Source organism: Bos grunniens, chromosome 11 (genome assembly GCF_055505025.1).
Source record: "Bos grunniens cultivar Pamir isolate PY7600 chromosome 11, Bosgru_T2T1.0, whole genome shotgun sequence".
NCBI classification, from domain to species: domain Eukaryota; kingdom Metazoa; phylum Chordata; class Mammalia; order Artiodactyla; family Bovidae; genus Bos; species Bos grunniens.
The window spans coordinates 63,087,383-63,105,705 of NC_141175.1; the positions used below are offsets into that span (position 1 = coordinate 63,087,383).

At 42.9% G+C, this 18,323-nt stretch overlaps 1 protein-coding gene across 2 annotated transcripts in view; it reads left to right on the forward strand.

Moving 5' to 3' along the window:
- The window catches only part of LOC147363231 (E3 SUMO-protein ligase RanBP2-like), a 61,918-nt gene that overhangs the window by 38,090 nt on the left and 5,505 nt on the right, over positions 1-18,323 (forward strand). Inside the window, exons 19-26 of one of the 2 annotated variants that reach the window (XM_086326688.1) lie at positions 2,199-2,293; positions 3,102-7,701; positions 8,237-8,314; positions 10,310-10,480; positions 11,100-11,192; positions 11,490-11,668; positions 16,805-17,009; positions 17,550-17,651. In XM_086326688.1, coding sequence (XP_086182814.1) covers positions 2,199-2,293; positions 3,102-7,701; positions 8,237-8,314; positions 10,310-10,480; positions 11,100-11,192; positions 11,490-11,668; positions 16,805-17,009; positions 17,550-17,651 — 5,523 coding nt within the window. The remainder of the gene's footprint in view (positions 1-2,198; positions 2,294-3,101; positions 7,702-8,236; positions 8,315-10,309; positions 10,481-11,099; positions 11,193-11,489; positions 11,669-16,804; positions 17,010-17,549; positions 17,652-18,323) is intronic. The other variant, XM_086326689.1, reaches the window with a different exon arrangement.

An 18,323-nucleotide genomic window follows, 5' to 3' on the forward strand; every position in this document is an offset into this window, starting at 1 on the left:
AAGGTGCCATACACCATGTGGAACCTGACTGGCGGCGACAGGCTCATATCTGGCTTCCTCTGAGGCTTTCTGGATGCTGTGTGGTTATCATTGGGCACCTTGTGGGTCACAAGTTCTGTTTCTTCTTTGTATGTGCATAACAGGTCTTCTGGTTGTTAAACACACATCTGAACATAACGTTCATGTTGTCTTATTTTATTCTTGCAAGTACCCTGTGGACTGTGTAGACGCAGCACACCCTCACTTGACAGGTGAGAGGAATGGAGACACCAGTGGGCTGCTTGACAGTCACAGTCAGCTCTGGCTCGAGCCAAGAGTCCCAGCTCCTGACCACCCTCCTGAACTCACAGATGGTTTTCTTAGTGAAGGCCCAGATGTGCCAGGGTGGCCCTTGTCTACTGACAGTAGATGACTAAAAACCATCAATAAGCTCAAATAAGGAAATGCTCAAAAGTACTGACGAGTGTAAAGAAAACTGGAAACTAATCATGTCACGGAGAGTTCTGCTACCAGTTTGGAGCATTTTTTTCTGGTCCTTTCTCTTTGTATTCATAAGGAATTTTTAATGAGATTTTCACCATATTAGCATTTTGTTCAGAGATGAGTAAGCATGTGTTTTAAATACTACTTTTAAGTTCTTAGCATTTTTCTACTCAGTATTCTTTGATGGTACCATTAATGAACACGAGGGCCCCATCACATGGAAGCTCTACAAGTTTTACTTCCTGGTTTTTATTTCCCGTTGTTGGTGTTGTAATTATTGCCATGAACACAGTCCTAGGATTTCAGGGTTTTATAAGATTTCTTGTGTTGGGGAATTGCTTTTCCTGAAAAACTGTGCCAATTTTACACTTTTACCTCCAGGATCTGGTAGTGCCTGTCTGTCCGCACTCTTGCCAGTTATTAACTATTACGAGTTTATTAAATCCTTTTTTTAAAAGCAAAAATAATATCAGCTTTTAAAATTTTTGTTTTTGTTAATACTAGGAATGTTCAGCACACTTAGATTTCATGAGTTACCTATTCATTTGGTGCTTTTTTTCTATAAGATTTTTTTGGGTAGGTTTATAAGACATCTGAACTGTTTCTTTCAGTCTCAGTGATAAAGTCACTAGTTAAACTTCACATGTTACAATTCTTGTCCCATATATATCCATCCACTTGTTCTGTGTTCTTTGCCTATTTTCTCCTGGGAATGTTTCAGAGGAGCCCCTGCAGGCAGCGCATTAGTTTCCTTGCTCAGCTATGGGCTTCTCCAGTGGCGCTGCCTCTGTGTTACTGTGCAGGGAGCACAGTACCCTGTGGTACCCTGTGGACTGTGTAGACGCAGTTCACCCTCACTGGGCCTGGTTCACCCTCACTGGGCCTTTGCAGGACTTTCCAGAGTCAGCTGCTCAGCACCTCTTGTGTCTCAGTTTCCACTTCCTCCTTGTGTAAAGATATAAATGATTTTTAAGTTGTTTTGTTTTCTGGTAAAACTTTCATAGAACAGATCAGGCAAATGGCTGTTGGTTGTTTTTACCATCAATAGGAGTGTCTTCTAGTTGTTGGTTTTCTGGTAACACACATGCACACAAAGCAGGTGGGGCAAATAGTTTGGGCACCAGTTCAAGTGTTAGTCATGTTGTATCCTGTTTATTACACCAAGAAGCACATTTTGTGTTACTTTTGAGATCCTTTATGTGAATTTGCCAGGTGATTTTTGACCTGAATGTTGTTGCTAGCTTAAGTATAAAATGCAACCTTGTCATTCTGCAGATTTTCAAGCCTCACTTCAAAAATGTGGCCCTGAGGCCACCACATATGTTTTGGTTCCTTAAGTCCTTCCTGTGGCCAGTGTCTCCCCTATATTCCTGATGTGGCAGGATTGTGTCTTCACATCGAGCCCCTCTTTCTCAGGAAGGGGGCCCACCACTCCTCTTAGCTCCTGGTGCTCGCTGTGGGGGCTCTCTTGGTGCCAACCTGCTGCTGCCCTCACTGCTCCTGTGTTACACTTGGCAGTTGTTCTGGTTTGTCATTTGATAATCATCTTTTTGGTGTATTTTGATGTATAGTAAAGTTTTAAAAGTCTGTGTAGTTAAATCTTTGATTTCTGCTGCTTTTGTATTTATAGTTCTTGCCTAGATAGTACTACCCTGCAGCATAGACTTTTTTTAACAGTGTTTTCTTTCTTTTCTTTTTTTTTCTTTTTTTTTTAGTTGCAACTACTGGCCATTCAGTATGTTATAGTCAGTCACCAGCATATAATACTCAGTATCTACTCAGACCAGCAGCTAATGTTACTCCCACAAAGGTAACAAAGGAATAATTTATACATTTATAAATATCTCCTTTTTAATTGTCCAGGCTTCCTACAAATTAATTCAAGAAGTAATTCAACATTAAAACTTAAATGTCCCATGAGGTATAGCTATTTTAAATTTCTCTCTGGATAGAGAAGGTATGTTTCTTAGTTATCTAATTTTAATACAATATGTATGAACATCTAGAATATTTTTGAACAGGAGTGGTGGTGGTGGGAGCTTCATCATCTGGTTGTGACAGAGGCAGGACTGTGATGCACTCTTTGGAGCACCGTGGGTGGCACTCGCAGGCCTAGGCACTGTGACTAAGTGTCCATGAAGACCAGCCCAAGCAGAGCCGGGCGGAGACTGGGGTTTGGGTGCATCCAGGCCCTGGCTCTTAACTTCTCTGTGCCTTATGTATAGAATGATACTAGTGCCTTAGTTTGTAGGGTTTTGAGAATTGTTAAATGAGATCCTGTGTGTACAGAACTTGAAATTATGCCTAGGTGGCACATTAACAAATGTCAGCGCTCATCGTCATCATCATCATTATCAACATCATTGGACACCACGTTTAGGAGTCAGGAAGGTATAATTAGATGTGTAAGATGCTGTCTTTGGTTAAGGCAATTTTTGGGTCATGCCGAGAACTAGAGCTGTAAGTGTCCTTGTAGCAATGTCTTCTCTTAAGAACGCAGTGTATGCTCTAGTGGTATATTTATATGCATGTTTGAGGTTCATGAGATTTGGTTTGTATCGAGGTAAGCTATAGTTTTATAGACAGCCTACAAAAGCTTTCACTTTGTCTTTTTCCAGGGGCCAGTTTATGGCATGAACAGGCTTCCACCTCAGCAGCACGTCTACGGCTACCCCCAGCAGATGCACACACCACCCGTGCAGAGCTCATCAGCGTGCATGTTCTCTCAAGACATGTATGGCCCCCCATTGCGTTTTGAGTCTCCTGCGACAGGAATTCTATCACCCAGGGGCGATGATTACTTTAATTACAATGTTCAACAAACAAGCACAAATCCACCTTTGCCAGAACCAGGTTATTTTACAAAACCTCCACTTGCAGCACATGCTTCAAGATCTGCAGAACCTAAGGTTTTAGAATTTGGAAAAACCAGTTTTGTTCAGCCGGTGCCTGGTGAAGGAATGAGGCCATCTCTGGCAGCACCTGCACATACAACACAGCCGACTCCTTTCAAATTTAATTCAAATTTCAAGTCAAATGATGGTGACTTCACGTTTTCCTCACCACAGGTTGTGGCACAGCCCCCTGCTACAACTTACAACAATAATGAAAGCCTATTAGGTCTGCTGACTTCAGATAAACCTTTGCAGGGAGATGGGTACAGTGGACCAAAAGCTGCTCAAAACATGGGACCTCGAAATACGTTCAATTTTGGAAGCAAAAATGTGCCTGGAATTTCATTTACTGAGAACATGGGTACAAATCAGCCAAAGAATTCTGGTTTTCGACGTAGTGATGATATGTTTACTTTCTACAGCCCAGGGAAATCAGTGTTCGGAGTGCCTGCTACGGAGCCGGCCAGCAAGGGTCACGATGCTGACGGGGGAAGCGCACAGGGGGACGAGGAAGACGACGGCCCTCACTTTGAGCCCGTGGTGCCTCTTCCTGACAAGATCGAAGTGAGGACTGGCGAGGAGGATGAGGAGGAGTTCTTCTGCAATCGTGCAAAGTTGTATCGCTTCGATGCAGCGTCCCGAGAATGGAAGGAGCGTGGAATCGGCAATGTTAAGATCCTTAGGCACAAAACCTCCGGTAAAATCCGCCTGCTCATGAGACGTGAGCAGGTGCTAAAGATCTGTGCAAATCACTACATCAGCCCAGACATGGCCCTTGCCCCTAACGCCGGCTCAGACAGGTCCTTTGTGTGGTATGCTGTGGACTATGCCGACGAGTCGCCCAAACCAGAGCAGCTGGCCATTAGGTTCAAGACGCCTGAGGAGGCAGCCCTTTTCAAGTGCAAGTTTGAAGAGGCCCAGAGCCTGTTGAAAGCCTCAGGAGCAAATGTAGCCACAACCACCCATCAGGCCACGAAAACTGTGAAAGAACCCACAGGTCATGACAGTAAGGATATTGACAAATCTGATGGTGTAACTATGAATTTTGAATTTCAGGTTGCAAAGAAAGAAGGATCTTGGTGGTATTGTAACAGCTGCTCACTGAAGAACATGGCAACTGCCAAGAAGTGTGTATCCTGCCAGAATCTAAACCCAGGCAGTAAGGAGCTCCTCGGCCCACCGTTAGTTGAAACTCTCTCTACTCCTAAACCCGGCTCAGAACATACTCCTGGTAGATCTGCACTGGTGACTCTAAAGAGTGAAGGTCACTGGAACTGTGGTGTTTGTTTAGTAAGAAATGAACCCACTGTGTCTCGATGCATTGCGTGTCAGAATAAAAAGCCTGCTAGCAAAAGTGAATCTCCACTTATTAAGCAACCTTCCTTTAAATTTGGCCAGGGAGATCTTCCTAAGGCTGCCAGCAGTGATTTCAAATCTGTTTTTTCAGTAAAGGAGGGACAGTGGGATTGCAGTGTTTGCTTGATAGGAAATGAAGGAAGTTCTGTGAAATGTGAGGCTTGTCAGACTCCACGGAAACAGAGTTCACCTGCCTTCGCTGCCCCAGCACCTGCCTCGTTAAAGTTTGGTACTTCAGAGACAAGCAAGACTCCAAAGAGTGGATTTGAAGGCGTTTTCACCAAGAAGGAAGGACAGTGGGATTGCTCGGTGCAAAATGAGGCCAGCATGGCCGAGTGTGTGGCCTGTCAGAACCCAGGTCAGAATCCGCCAGCTTCTGCTGCTCCGGCACCTGCTTCTTCAGAGACAGTCAAGGCTCCAAAGAGTGGACTTGAGGGGCTGTTCGCCAAGAAGGAGGGACAGTGGGATTGCGATGTCTGCTTGATACGAAATGAAGGAAGTTCTCCAAAATGTGTGGCTTGTGGTGCCTCTAACCCAACCCAGAACCCTGCTGCTGAAGTGCCTCTCAGTTTCCCTGTGGGCTCCACAGCTGAGGCAGGTAACTCCTGTGCAAGTCAGACAGGAACAGGATTTAAGAGTAACTTTTCAGAAAAAGCCTTTAAGTTCGGCAGTGCAGAACAGGGATTTAAATTTGGGCACGTGGATCAGGAAAATGCACCTTCATTTAAATTTCAGAGTTCTTCTAATACAGACTCTAAATCAGCAAAGGAAGGATTTAGTTTTTCTTCCCCTGCGTCTGCTGGTGGGTTTAAATTTGGCATTCAGGAGACAGAAAATCAGGAGAAGACTACTGAAAAGTCCTTTGGAGAGGACACTGGTGGTCAGGCTCAGGACACTGGTGGTCAGAAAGACGGGAGTACTGTGGTCTTTGGTCAGACTGGCAGCACTTTCACCTTTGCAGATCTTGCCAAGTCAAATTCAGGAGAAGGGTTTCAGTTTGGCAAAAAAGACCCCAATTTCAAGGGATTTTCAGGTGCTGGAGAGAAGTTATTCTCATCACAAAGTAGTAAACTAGTTGATAAAGTGGACGCTTGTGCTGACCTTGAGAAAGATGATGATGCCTATAAGACTGAGGACAGTGACGACATCCATTTTGAACCAGTCGTCCAGATGCCTGAGAAAGTGGAGCTGGTCACAGGAGAGGAAGATGAGAAAGTTCTTTACTCACAGCGGGTGAAATTATTTAGGTTTGATGCTGAGATAAGTCAGTGGAAAGAAAGGGGCTTGGGGAACTTAAAAATCCTCAAAAATGAAGTCAACGGCAAACTGAGGATGCTGATGCGGAGGGAACAGGTGCTAAAGGTGTGTGCCAACCACTGGATCACCACCACCATGCACCTGAAGCCCCTCTCCGGCTCGGACAGGGCTTGGATGTGGTTAGCCAGTGACTTTTCTGATGGCGATGCCAAACTCGAGCAGCTGGCAGCAAAATTCAAGACACCTGAACTGGCTGAAGAATTCAAGCAGAAATTTGAGGAATGCCAGCGACTTCTGTTAGACATTCCCCTGCAGACTCCCCATAAGCTTGTGGATACTGGCAGGGCTGCCAAGTTAATACAGAGAGCGGAAGAAATGAAGAGTGGGCTAAAAGATTTCAAAACATTTTTGACAAACGATCAGACAAAAGTCAGTGATGAAGAGAGTAAGGATTCCAGAGCAGGAGCTACCACTGCTGCAGATGTGAGTGGCGCACCAAACACTGAGACCACTGGGCCCACCCTGGAGTGGGACAACTATGACCTCAGGGAGGATGCCCTGGATGACAGCGTGAGCAGCAGCTCTGTGCACGCCTCCCCACTGGCCAGCAGCCCCGTAAGAAAAAACCTCTTCCGCTTTGGCGAGTCGACCACCGGCTTTAACTTCAGCTTCAAGTCTGCTCTGAGCCCGTCCAAGTCCCCTGGCAAGTTGAATCAGAGTGGGGCCTCAGTGGGCACGGACGAAGACTCCGATGTCACTCAGGAGGAGGAGAGAGACGGACAGCACTTTGAGCCTGTTGTCCCTTTGCCTGATCTAGTCGAGGTGTCCAGTGGGGAGGAAAATGAACAAGTTGTTTTTAGTCACAGAGCCAAACTCTACAGGTATGATAAAGATGCTGGTCAGTGGAAAGAAAGAGGCATCGGCGATATAAAGATTTTACAGAATTATGAAAACAAGCAAGTTCGTATAGTGATGAGAAGGGACCAGGTATTAAAACTTTGTGCCAACCACAGAATAACTCCAGACATGACTTTGCAAAATATGAAAGGGACCGAAAGAGTGTGGGTGTGGACTGCATGTGATTTTGCAGATGGAGAAAGAAAAATAGAACATTTAGCTGTTCGTTTTAAACTACAGGATGTTGCAGACTCGTTTAAGAAAATATTTGATGAAGCAAAAGTGGCCCAAGAAAAAGATTTTTTGATAACACCTCACGTCGCTCGTTCAGCCACTCCCAGGGAGTCACCTTGTGGGAAAATGGCTGTCGCTGTGCTGGAAGAAACCACCAGAGAACGAACTGATTTGTCTCAGGGTGATGATGCATCAGACACAACCTCAGAAGTTGGCGGGGTGTCTGGCACCCCTGAACCAACAACAAAAGCAGTGGTTTCACCCCCAAAGTTTGTATTTGGTTCTGAGTCTGTTAAAAGCATTTTTAGCAGTGAGAAGTCAAAACCATTTGCATTTGGCAACAGTTCAGCTACTGGATCTTTGTTTGGATTTAGTTTTAACACACCTCTGAAAAATAACAGTAGTGAAGCCAGTTCTGCAGCCCAGAGTGGATCTGAGAGAAAAGTGGAACCTGGTGGTCGCCAGGAGTCACAGAACTCTGATCTCAAATCAGCTTCTGATGGCAAAGTCAAAAACACCTCTCCTGCTTTTCTGAAGGAGCAGTTCTCAACCAGCCACACGTTTAAAACTCCAGAAAAGGGTAAGCACTTGGTCTTTAGATGAGGCAGACTTTGTCTTCCTCTTCCCCCTCTCTCCCTCCCCACTTTTCCTTCCCAAAATATGTTTGTGTGGGTTGTTTTCTTCCCTAAACCAATTTAGTGGTGAGTGTTCAGCAGCAGCAGAGAGCGTGTGTACACGTTGTTGAGGAGATGTCAGCTTCAGGGAGACATGTCTGTCAGCAGAGCACAAGAACTCAGCTCAGCACTGGGTCCAGCTTAAGGCCACTAGCACTCAAATCGTGAGGGTTCACTCGAAGCTGGTGGTTTCAGTAAGTTTGTTCTGCAGTTACTATTCTTATGTTCTTGGACGGTACTGCATGCTCACATTTTAGGTAAGGCAATCTGGCCACTGAGCAATCTGGCAATGAGCAAAGAATGAAAGCCTTGGGATAGGATAGGTGGATGCGTGGGACAGCCACACTGGTGTAAATGGATGGAATCTGGCTTTTATATCTTAAAATTGCATTCATTTTAATTCTCAAAATGTTCAAAAATGAAATACTCTTTATTTTCTAGGATTTAATTTTAGCCTTTTTAAATCTAATCCAATGGCTTTTTGGACCAGCACCCCTTCCTCACAGCCTGAGAACAGAGGTACAGAGCTGGCACTGGCAGTATGCTAGGGTGTCCGCTTGTCAGCAGCTGCTGGTGCTCAGCAGTGTAACTGGCTGTGTGAGATCAAGTGCCTGATGCTGCAGCGTGCATGTGACAAGGCTATCATGACCCCATAATGCTGCTCTCTGTACTTGGATGTCATGTTTTCTCACATGTTATACTCTGTTGTTTCAAGGTGGATCTCTGTGGTCTTTACCGTGTCTGTTTTGTACATCATCGTTTTCTCCTGTGATTAGTGAAGGACCTGTGTATCACCTAACCATCACTGTCTGTCTGCGTCCAGACACAGTGGCAGCAGCATGTGGACCACAGGGAACCTAGGCTCCCTGGTTGACAAAGATCCTGTGTGTGGAAGTTGGCCCTATTGGAAGAGCTCCCCCATATCTCGCTATTCCCAGTTAGAGCAGGCCCTTGTGGAGTCATGCTAGAGTGGAGTTGGGTAGAGGACTCAGCAGTAGGCTCTGTGAGAGACCCTCAGGAGTAGGCTGTGGAGACCAAGACTCACCCCCAGAATCACAGCTGTGTCTCGAGTGCCAGACAGCTACAGTGATCAAGTGACCACCTGTGATTTTAGGAGCTCAGTTGTAAAGTACACAGGTTGTGCTCCTAACTGCAGCAGCTCTTATGTTTACGATTAAGGATGCAATCTTTGGAAAAGTTGTGTGGCCTTTGTGTGTGTGTTTGTGTGTGAATGGTACATATTGGTGCACAGACTCTGTGGATCCTAGGCGAAGAGCCCTGGTCTGGGAGCAAATGCACTGATGTACTGCTGCGGGACAAAGAGCCCGGTTCTCAGGTGCGAGAACATCCTGGTTTCAGAGGACCTTAAGAGATGGGGACTTAGGCCCAAGGAGGCCGTCTCATTAACAGGAGTCTGTCTCACAGTGTCCTCTCGTGGGGCCTGGCCAGGAACTGATGCTGAGTTTTTGTAACAAAGGAGGGTGAGTGAAGGGCTCCTTCAGCATTGAGAAGAGCTGTTTTCTGGATCAGTATCATCCAGTAGAAATAAAGTATGACCTGTATATGTAATTTTAAAATTTATAGCATGTTTGAAAATAAAAGGAAACAGATGAAATAAGAGAAACAGATGAAGTTAAATTTAATAATCTATTCAGCCTAGCCCATTACATCCAGAGTACCATTTCAACTTCTGATCAGTATGAAAAATGAAATTATCCCCCTTTCTTTTTTCCACATGTTCAAAACCCTGTGTGTGTTTTCCCACTTGGAGTATATCTCACTTTGGACTGGTTGTACTTGCAGTGCTTCACAGCCATGCTCCATGACTTTGCTTGCTCTGTTAGAAGTCCTTTTTTATAGACCACAACCTATTGTGTGAAGAGTTCCTTTTCTCCCCATCTTTTGCCTTTTTGGTGGTGGTGGTGGTCATGGTTCTTCAGCGAACAGACATTGTCTTAGATTCTTACAGTATGATTTACCCAGAGGGTAACAGGTTTAATTTAATGTTATCATGCTTGGAAATACAGGAAAGTGGATGTAATTCTAATCACTCACCAGCCTTGGCAGTTGTTAGCTTTCTTTGTGGGGTCTCATTGGGATTGGCTTTGAGTTAGTTTTGTATTTATACTAATATTTGCTCATGATTTCTTTAGTTTTTTTCAGTTGTTTCAAATGCATGGATATTTTGCTAAACCATTTAGTATGCCAAGTATGGTTATGGCAGCACTAATTTATAGCCATCAGTAGTATTTTCTTCAGTGATTAGTTACTGAAAATAGGATTTCTTTCCTGGTTATTAAGGCGATTCTGTGTTCACTGAGGGTTCTGATAGAACATTTCCTCAGGCTTCTAACTCTCAGGGTTTTGAGCTGTGTCCACATCAGAGTGTGTGTGTTTTCATCAGCATGATGTTTTAACCTAAAAATGAAGTTCCAGGATTTTTATTTTAGTTACAATATTGGTATTAATTACCTACCACCTTGTCTTTATCAGTCTTTCTGATTTGTCTTGTAGTGGAAGAGAGGAAAAAACCTGAGGATCTTCCCTCTGATGATGATGTTCTCATTGTGTATGAGCTAACCCCGACCCCTGAGCAAAGAGCTCTTGCAAGCAGACTTCAGCTTCCCCCTACGTTTTTCTGCTATAAGAACAGGCCAGACTACATCAGCGAAGAGGAGGAGGACGGTGAGTCTCTTGTTGCTATAGAGCATTCTGTTCATGCTCATCATAGTGAACGGGGCTCATGAAGTTACTTTAAGCCTCCTGGAGCCCCCACCCCTGCTGTTTGTGCAGGTCCGTGTTGATTCTAAATGTGTGTGAACTGTCAGTGGGTGTCATGGTTAGAAGAGCTGCCTTCGTGTGTTCGCATTCCCTCCGTGTCTGCTGTGAACAGGGCAGGCGTTCTGAGGGGACTGAAAGCAGTTCTGATTTCCCTGGAGTCTCAGAGGGATGGGTGGCTGAGCCATGCGGCAGGAACGGGGTCTGAGTAGGCGAGCTCTGTGGGCCCCATCTGAGTTCTCAGGCAGGGGCTTATGGGCTCAAAATAATTTCGGTAGGACATTCAGGCAGTGATTTAGAGGACTGGGTTGTAGGAACTGGATAGAGGCATTCAGAGCCCCGCAATGCCAGAGCAGCTCAGACTAGGCGTTTGGGTGTAGAATCAGGAAACTGGTTGCTATTTGGATGTAGAGAGTAAGGGAGAGTGGATGGGAAGTTGCAGATGATTTTCCTAGATTCCTGGCTGGGAAATCTCCTGAAATTTACTGCAAATTCTTTTATTTAATAAAATAAATTATACTTTAAGATGAAGATTTCGACACAGCTGTCAAGAAACTCAATGGAAAACTGTATCTGGATGACTCAGAAACATGTAGACTGTCAGAAGAAAATGTAACAGGTATGTAACATTAAAGCAAGTAATTTAAAGTGTTTTTTAAAAATCTTCTGTTTAAAGGAATCTCCCAATCTGGTCACATTGGTGATTACCAATTTTGCCATGGTGATTTAAAATATTTAAAAGTAATGTGAAGGGAAAACATCATTCCTGGTGGTGCTAGTTCTCCATTAGCATCCAGGGTCTTATTGTTTGGGTCTTTAATCTGTAGGTGACATTGTGGGCCATTATTGTGGAGTTGGTTGGGCTTCATCTACTTTTATCTTACCTTTCCTTTGTTTGCATTGCCTGGATTTTCAGATAATGAGAAAGAATGTGTTATTGTTTGGGAAAAGAAGCCAACAGTTGAAGAGAAGGCAAAAGCAGACACACTCAAGCTTCCGCCTACGTTTTTTTGTGGCATCTGCAGTGACACTGATGAGGACAATGGAAATGCGGAAGACTTTCAGTCGGAGCTTCAGAAAGTGCAGGAGGCGCAAGTAAGACTGTCTCTGGCATTCCTTCTGGCTCAGTCGCCTTTGTTGATGGCAATAAACTAGAGTGTTCTTAGCACATGGTAACAGTAGGGTGCATCCGGCAAGTGGGTGGCGCCTCAGTCAGCTCTGGCTAGAGGATGAGAAACTGTTTTCTGGGCAGAGGACCAGAAGGCCCACGTGTCACTGCTGCATGTGTGCTGGGTTTGAGAAGTTGGGGTGGTAGCATGGACGGTGCTCATGTCCCTGACATGGTCTACTGCCGTACCAAGAATGGAATTAAGTGCTTCACTTTTTGTGCCGGTTACGTGATTCTGGAGTGGGCAGAGTGGATAGGAAGTAGCATTTGAAACCTAGTTCCCATGGTCTGTATATTTTGCTTTTGGTAAGTTCATGATTTGACTACTTTCTTAGTTCAAGTGTAGTCATTTTAATAGTTGTCAGCGCCTTGGTGTATGAATTTGTGTTCCACAGAAACTAGAAAACTAGTCATTATTTATAGTTGTTTACAGTATTGACATAATCAGAATGGTTCCTTGCTCCTCAAGAAATACTTTTTAAAAAATTGTTGGAAATATGGTAAAAATAAAGTAGGTCCTGGAGTTGGGAATGCAGTGTTTTCTTTAATGGATACATGAGAAGAGAATGAGATGGCCCAGCCTGCGGCCTGCTCTTTGGAAGACTTACTGCCCTTCACTGTCCGTTTGACCCTGAGGAGTAGCTGGCCTGCTTTCGCAGCTGTCAACCGAGGCTGTGCCAGCTCTTCCGTAGGTGTAAACTTGTTCATCAGTGCACAAGAGCTAATGTAGACACAGCCCTCCCTCATTTATAACCAAATAGGTTTATTTTTGGAAGTGCTATTTGAAGTTTCTGCATTCAGCTGTGCTGAATCCGAAGTGTATTTCCGTCACTCAGCCGTTTCCCTGTCTCAGTGGCAGTACACAGTGTGTGGTTTCTGTCAGTCACCTCTAATCGCTGCTGCTGGAGGCATTAGCGTGCAGTCATTCACTTGGCAGATACAGTCCAGTCATACTAAGTGAACAGTGCAGTTAAATATGGCTTCACTTTTCTGTGTGCAAAACTGAAAAAGAAACTTATTTTTTTTTATGTATTTCAAGCCTTAAAAAGAGAACTGAGAAGTAATCTCAGCGCTGGTGCACATGCTGAGTTGTACAGTGTTTATTCTTTTCCTACTCGTAGTGTACACAGGATTTGGTGTCTTTTGTCAGTGTACTGTGCTGTTTATAGCAATTAAAATACCTTTTTAAGATATTTAAAAAGTAAGTGACTGTTGAGTTATCATTGTTATAAGTTAAAATCTTTTTGTAAAATATCCTGTAACATTTACAATGTTCTTTAAATAAAAATCCTAGGGGCTCCTTTTGCCACAGAAGTTAAATGTGGTAAGTCATTATCAGGGTGGGAAAAAAATTGTTTCAGTGAATTGTAATTTTGGAGGAGAGTGCCCTTTGATAGAGGTGAAACAGAACTAACAGCCATTAAACTAAAATGTTCTGTGGGTGGATGTAGATGATGTCCTTTTAGGACACATCTTTCCTGCTTTACACTGATTCATCCCCAACTACATGAACTCTTGACATACGCACTCCTGGCTTTAAGTGCTTGAGCATGCTGTGGTTAGGTGCTGACTGTGTGCTGGGACTGCCGAGGGTCAGGGTGCAGTGCTGAACGAGGGAGCAGCCTTTGGATTTGTCTACAGGAAATTCTTGTTCATGGCCTCTTAAGTGGAGGATGTGTTAGGAGCTGAATTATGACATTCCCCTCCCAAGTAATCTAGTCTGCATTTGGGGGGTGACATTTATTGTTGTTTAATTCACCCATTTTCATCATCCCCAAAAGAAGCCCTGTTAACCTCTAACAGTCATCACCCTTCCCATTTCTGCCTGTCTCTCCGAGGCCTGGATAACCACTGATGTACCATTTCTGTCTCTGATTTACCTGACATTTCATATAAACATCATAATATGTGGTCCTTTGTGTCTGGCTTCTTTTACTTAGTAAGTTTTTGTGATATATCCACATTGTAGCATTTATCTGTACTTGGTTCTTTTATGGCCAAATAACATTCCAGTGTATGAATTTACCACATTTTATTTATCCATTCATGTGTTTAATGCCCATTTGTGTTGTTTCTTCTTTTTGGCTATAATAAATAATACTACTGTGATAGCCTAAGTCATTTGACACAAACAGAGTGGACTATCGTTTCCTTGTGTTTCAGTCATTAGGAAATAATGACTTTTTTCATTTGTATTAACTTTTCAAGTTTATCATAAGTAAAATTCACTTTTTGTTGTATGTATGTTTTCTGTGAGTTCTTAAACATGGCTGAATTCTTGTAATCCCCACCGTAGGCAGCGTACAGAATAGTTCCAAACCCCAAAGAATTCCTTCCTACTGACTCTTTCCTACTGTCTCTGCCCTACTGTCTCTGCAGCCACTGATCTGCTTGTGTTTCTGCCTTTTCCAGACTGGAATGAATGGAATCATACAGTTTGTAAGCTCTGATACGAACTTTTCTCACTCAGCACAGTGCCTCTGAGATGTGGCCCAGTCACTGTGTGTAGTGATGGTGTATTCCTTTCTGTCACCAGCTGGTATTCCGGACATTGTACATTCACTGTCATTAATCCTTGAAGAATGTTGTTTTATTTTGCTCTTTCTAGTTTCTAGTTTAAGTCGAAGCTTAAATTAACTGATTTAAGACAGTTCATTTCTAATAAACATTTTAATTTTAAGTTCCTCCAAGAGCTGTTTAACTCTATCTTACAAGTCTTAATATGTGATATTTTCACCTTCATTCAGTTCAAACTATTAATTTTCCTTGAGACGTTCTTTTTGACAAATGCATTGGATAGAAGTATATTTCTTCTGAATATTCCATTTTCCACATGTCATTGTTACTGATTTATAGTTTAATTCCATTGTCTATAAACGTATTTTGGATAATTTCAGTTCTTATTGAATTCGTGAAGACTGTCTCAGTGGGTGCTCATTGTACACTTGAGAAGAATGTAATTTTTTGTTGTTGTTTTGCATGGAAAATAGGTTTTTAAATAGATCAAATCAGTTGATGCTGTATTGTCCAAGTCCAGTGTATCCTTGCTAATTTTTCATCTACTTGTGATGTTGATGATTGACAGAGTGTTGCCCAGCATGTCTGCTGCTCCTGTCAGTTTTTGTTGCATGTACTTTGTTAGGGAGTGTTCCATCTGCTTCTGTTTTCTGGAACACACTGTAGAATTAGTGATATTTCTTTCTTAAATATTTGATAGAACTTAACCACTGAAACCACCAGGCCTGGTACTTTTTTTTTTTTTGGAAGGATATATTAATGCATTTTCTTTAATAAATATAGGCCAATTCATTTTATCTGTTCCTGTCAGTTTACTTTTTTTGAGGAATTGGTTGGTCCATTTCATCTGCATTATCACATTTGTGGGCATAATAGTGTTGCTGAGGTTGAGACGGTCATTAAAATGTTTTAATGCCTGTTTACTATCCATGGATCAGTGTTGATGGACTCTGTTAATTTGTCCAAAGACTTCAGCATGTGTATTAAAAGTGTAATGCTTAATCTCCAGATATTTGGAGATTTTTTTCCCAGCTATATTTCTGTAGTGATTGTTAGTTTAATTCCATTATGGACTGAGCATATACTTTTTATGATTTCCATTCTCTTGAATTTGCTGAGGTTTGTTCTGTAGCCTAGAACGTGGTCTTTCTTAAGTGTTCCATATGCACTTGAGAAGAATGTATGCTGCTGCAGTTCAATGGAGCATTCTGTAATTTTTAAATTTCTGTTGTATTTTTCAATTCTAAATTCCCTTTGGATTTTCTTTTATGGTTTATATTTGTTTGCCTGACAACTCTCTTTTCATTTGTCTTAAGAGTATTTGTCTTTACCTCTTGGAACATTGTTAGAAGCTTTCAGAGTTTGTCTGATCTTTCAACACACAGATCATTTCATGACATTCCCCATCCCTGGCCAAAGAAAGCCAACTCTTCTTTGATGCTTTTCCATCTGTGCTGTTGGCAGCCCCAGTTTCTTGGACAGCTCTGTACCCCTGCGGGGAAGTGGGTTGATGTGTGGGGGCAGGAGAAAACCCACCAGGTTCTTACTACGAGACTGTCCCTCAGGGCTTGAGAGGCTTTTTTCTCCTAAGTTAAACACAGAAGTTTACTGTAAATATGTCTTCTTCAGAGGACATTTTACAGTCTTGATTAAAAGTGGATTTGGTAAGACCAGAATTTCTGATGTCACTTTGCCTGTCTCTCCAGTCTTTTTTATACCTGGGGACCACCTGCCATAACGAGGGGACAGTCAGAGAAAAAATTTCATCTCTTGATGCTGTCCAGCAGCTCCGGCTAGAAACCCTTTCACTCAGGTTCAGTGCTCTTTTGTTGGGACGACCCTGTAAGCAGTAGGAAGCAGGTCAGCGAGGGGGCCCAGTCATAACCTCCCTTTTTCTTCTTCTCTGCCTAGCCATCCTCCTGCTCAGCACCGTCCATTTCCGGAAGCCATCTTTGCCCTGGGGTGGAGTTTCAGAGGAGGTTGTGTGCTCTCGGTCCTTGCAGAGATGGCCCCCAAGGCAGGGGCTGGCCATGTTGGCTGGGGGTGGGCCGCTTGAACAACAGGCCCCAGGGCCCAGGGCCTGCATCCTTGGTGGCAGCACCCCAGCAGTATGTGCCAGGGCTCGTGGCTCAGCACCAGCAGGAGCAACTACGGGGGACAGTTGGCTCAGGCCAATGCCTTTTCAGGTTCCTGCTGTGGCTTGTGGACCCGGATAGGCTGGCCCCTGGAAGCTGAAGTATTCATGGTCTCATCACCAGACCTGGTGCTCCTCGCTGGTAGACTTCACATTGCTTCATGTCTCAAGATTCTTGGTCCTCCTGCTCTCATCCATTTCCCAGCGGCTTCTGCTTGCTTTGTCCTTTTCAATCTAGTTCAGTTGCAGGTGCTGGAGAGACTGGAAGTACGGTAACATGGTGGAGAGAAAAGTATGCTTACTCCATTTTGTCCAGAACTCCATATCATCTGTTTATTGTAAAATAGAGTATATGATCCTTTTTGTCACTTAGTATTTAATGACATAGTTATTTGTTACTTTCTCTTTGCAGAAATCCCAGGACGAGAACATAGCTAGCTCAGCTGATGGCATGTGTACAGATGACACTAAAGTGACTGTGCCATTTTTGTGTAAATCTGAAGAGCCAGAGTTTACTACCAAATCTGTTAGCTCACCATCAGTTTCTTCTGGAACTGTTGACAAACCTGTGGATTTATCTACTAGAAAGGAAAATGATGCAGATTCTACAAGCCAAGGTAAAATTTGATGTATGTTTATAGCAACCTTGTAGGTATGCATTTCTGCGTAAGGTACACCTGTGGTTCTGAGACGATACCTTCAAATGTACCTCCAGGAATTCCCTTTCTTAAACTGAGATGTACAAAGGGGCATGAGGTAATTCAGTTTTCTTAGTGAACACAGAATCTTTACATAACTATTTCCTGAAATCCTTGGAATGAATGTTTGTTTAGATAATACTAGACCATGTGAAGCAGAAGCTGTGTAGCTCTCTTAGTATAGATGTACATCTCATTTTTTAAAATGATTTTGAGCATGCTGCTTCTGGTGTATTGTTCATTGAGAATAAATAGTACCTGTAAACTTGTAAGTTTTCTTCAGAGAAATAACTAGATTATAAATACTCCTTACCCCCACCCCACCACATCAGTAGTATAGCAGGTCCTACCCTTCCCAGCATACACACACACATACCCCTTCCCTTTGGGTCCTGGGTAAATCTTTGATGTTCAACATATGTTAAATGAAATACTAAATTTCTCTTTCCCTTTTGCCAGTGGAAAGCAAAACAGTTACGTTTGGATTTGGAAGTGGTCCAGGGCTGTCATTTGCAGACTTGGCTTCCAGTAATTCTGGGGATTTTGCTTTTGGATCCAAAGGTAAGATTAGGAGGCGAGGCTTCAGTGACTGTGTTACAGAAGTGGGCACCCCTGGAGGGTGAGTCCTTTGTTGCAGGGTTGTCGCTCACCAAGAATTTTCTCTTAATTCATTGTAACTTGTGCTAGTCTTGCCCATCCTGAAATGCAGAACCCTCCCTCCAGTTTTGGAGTAACTTTGGGATTGTTCTTCTAGTTATACTTTTGATTTGCTAATATTTCAAGATATGCATCTGTAAGTTTTAAGGAGATGACTTTGAAGTTTTCTATTCTTGCATTATCCTTGATTGTATTTTTCATATAAAGGTTGTGCTAATTTATATCTGGTGAGCTTTCCCATCTTTTCCAGTGGTTTCTAATTTTGGTCTGTTTTGGTATCATCTGTAGAAAATAATCCTTTTCCTTGTTTATGGCATACTATACTTTCCTATTCTTAAATATCTTTCATATAACAAATTATAGCACCACCGAAATTGAATTAATGCTTGATTTGCAGAATAAATTTTATTGAAGATAAATAATTACATTATTAATTCAAAATAGTGTTATTCCATCTCACATATTTTACTTGTTTCACAGTTCCGTCATTTATTGAAACATATAAAACTTTAAGAAATCACCTTCAGATGTTGTGTTACTTTGGAATTCATAGCCTCATTGATGTCACATTGCTTT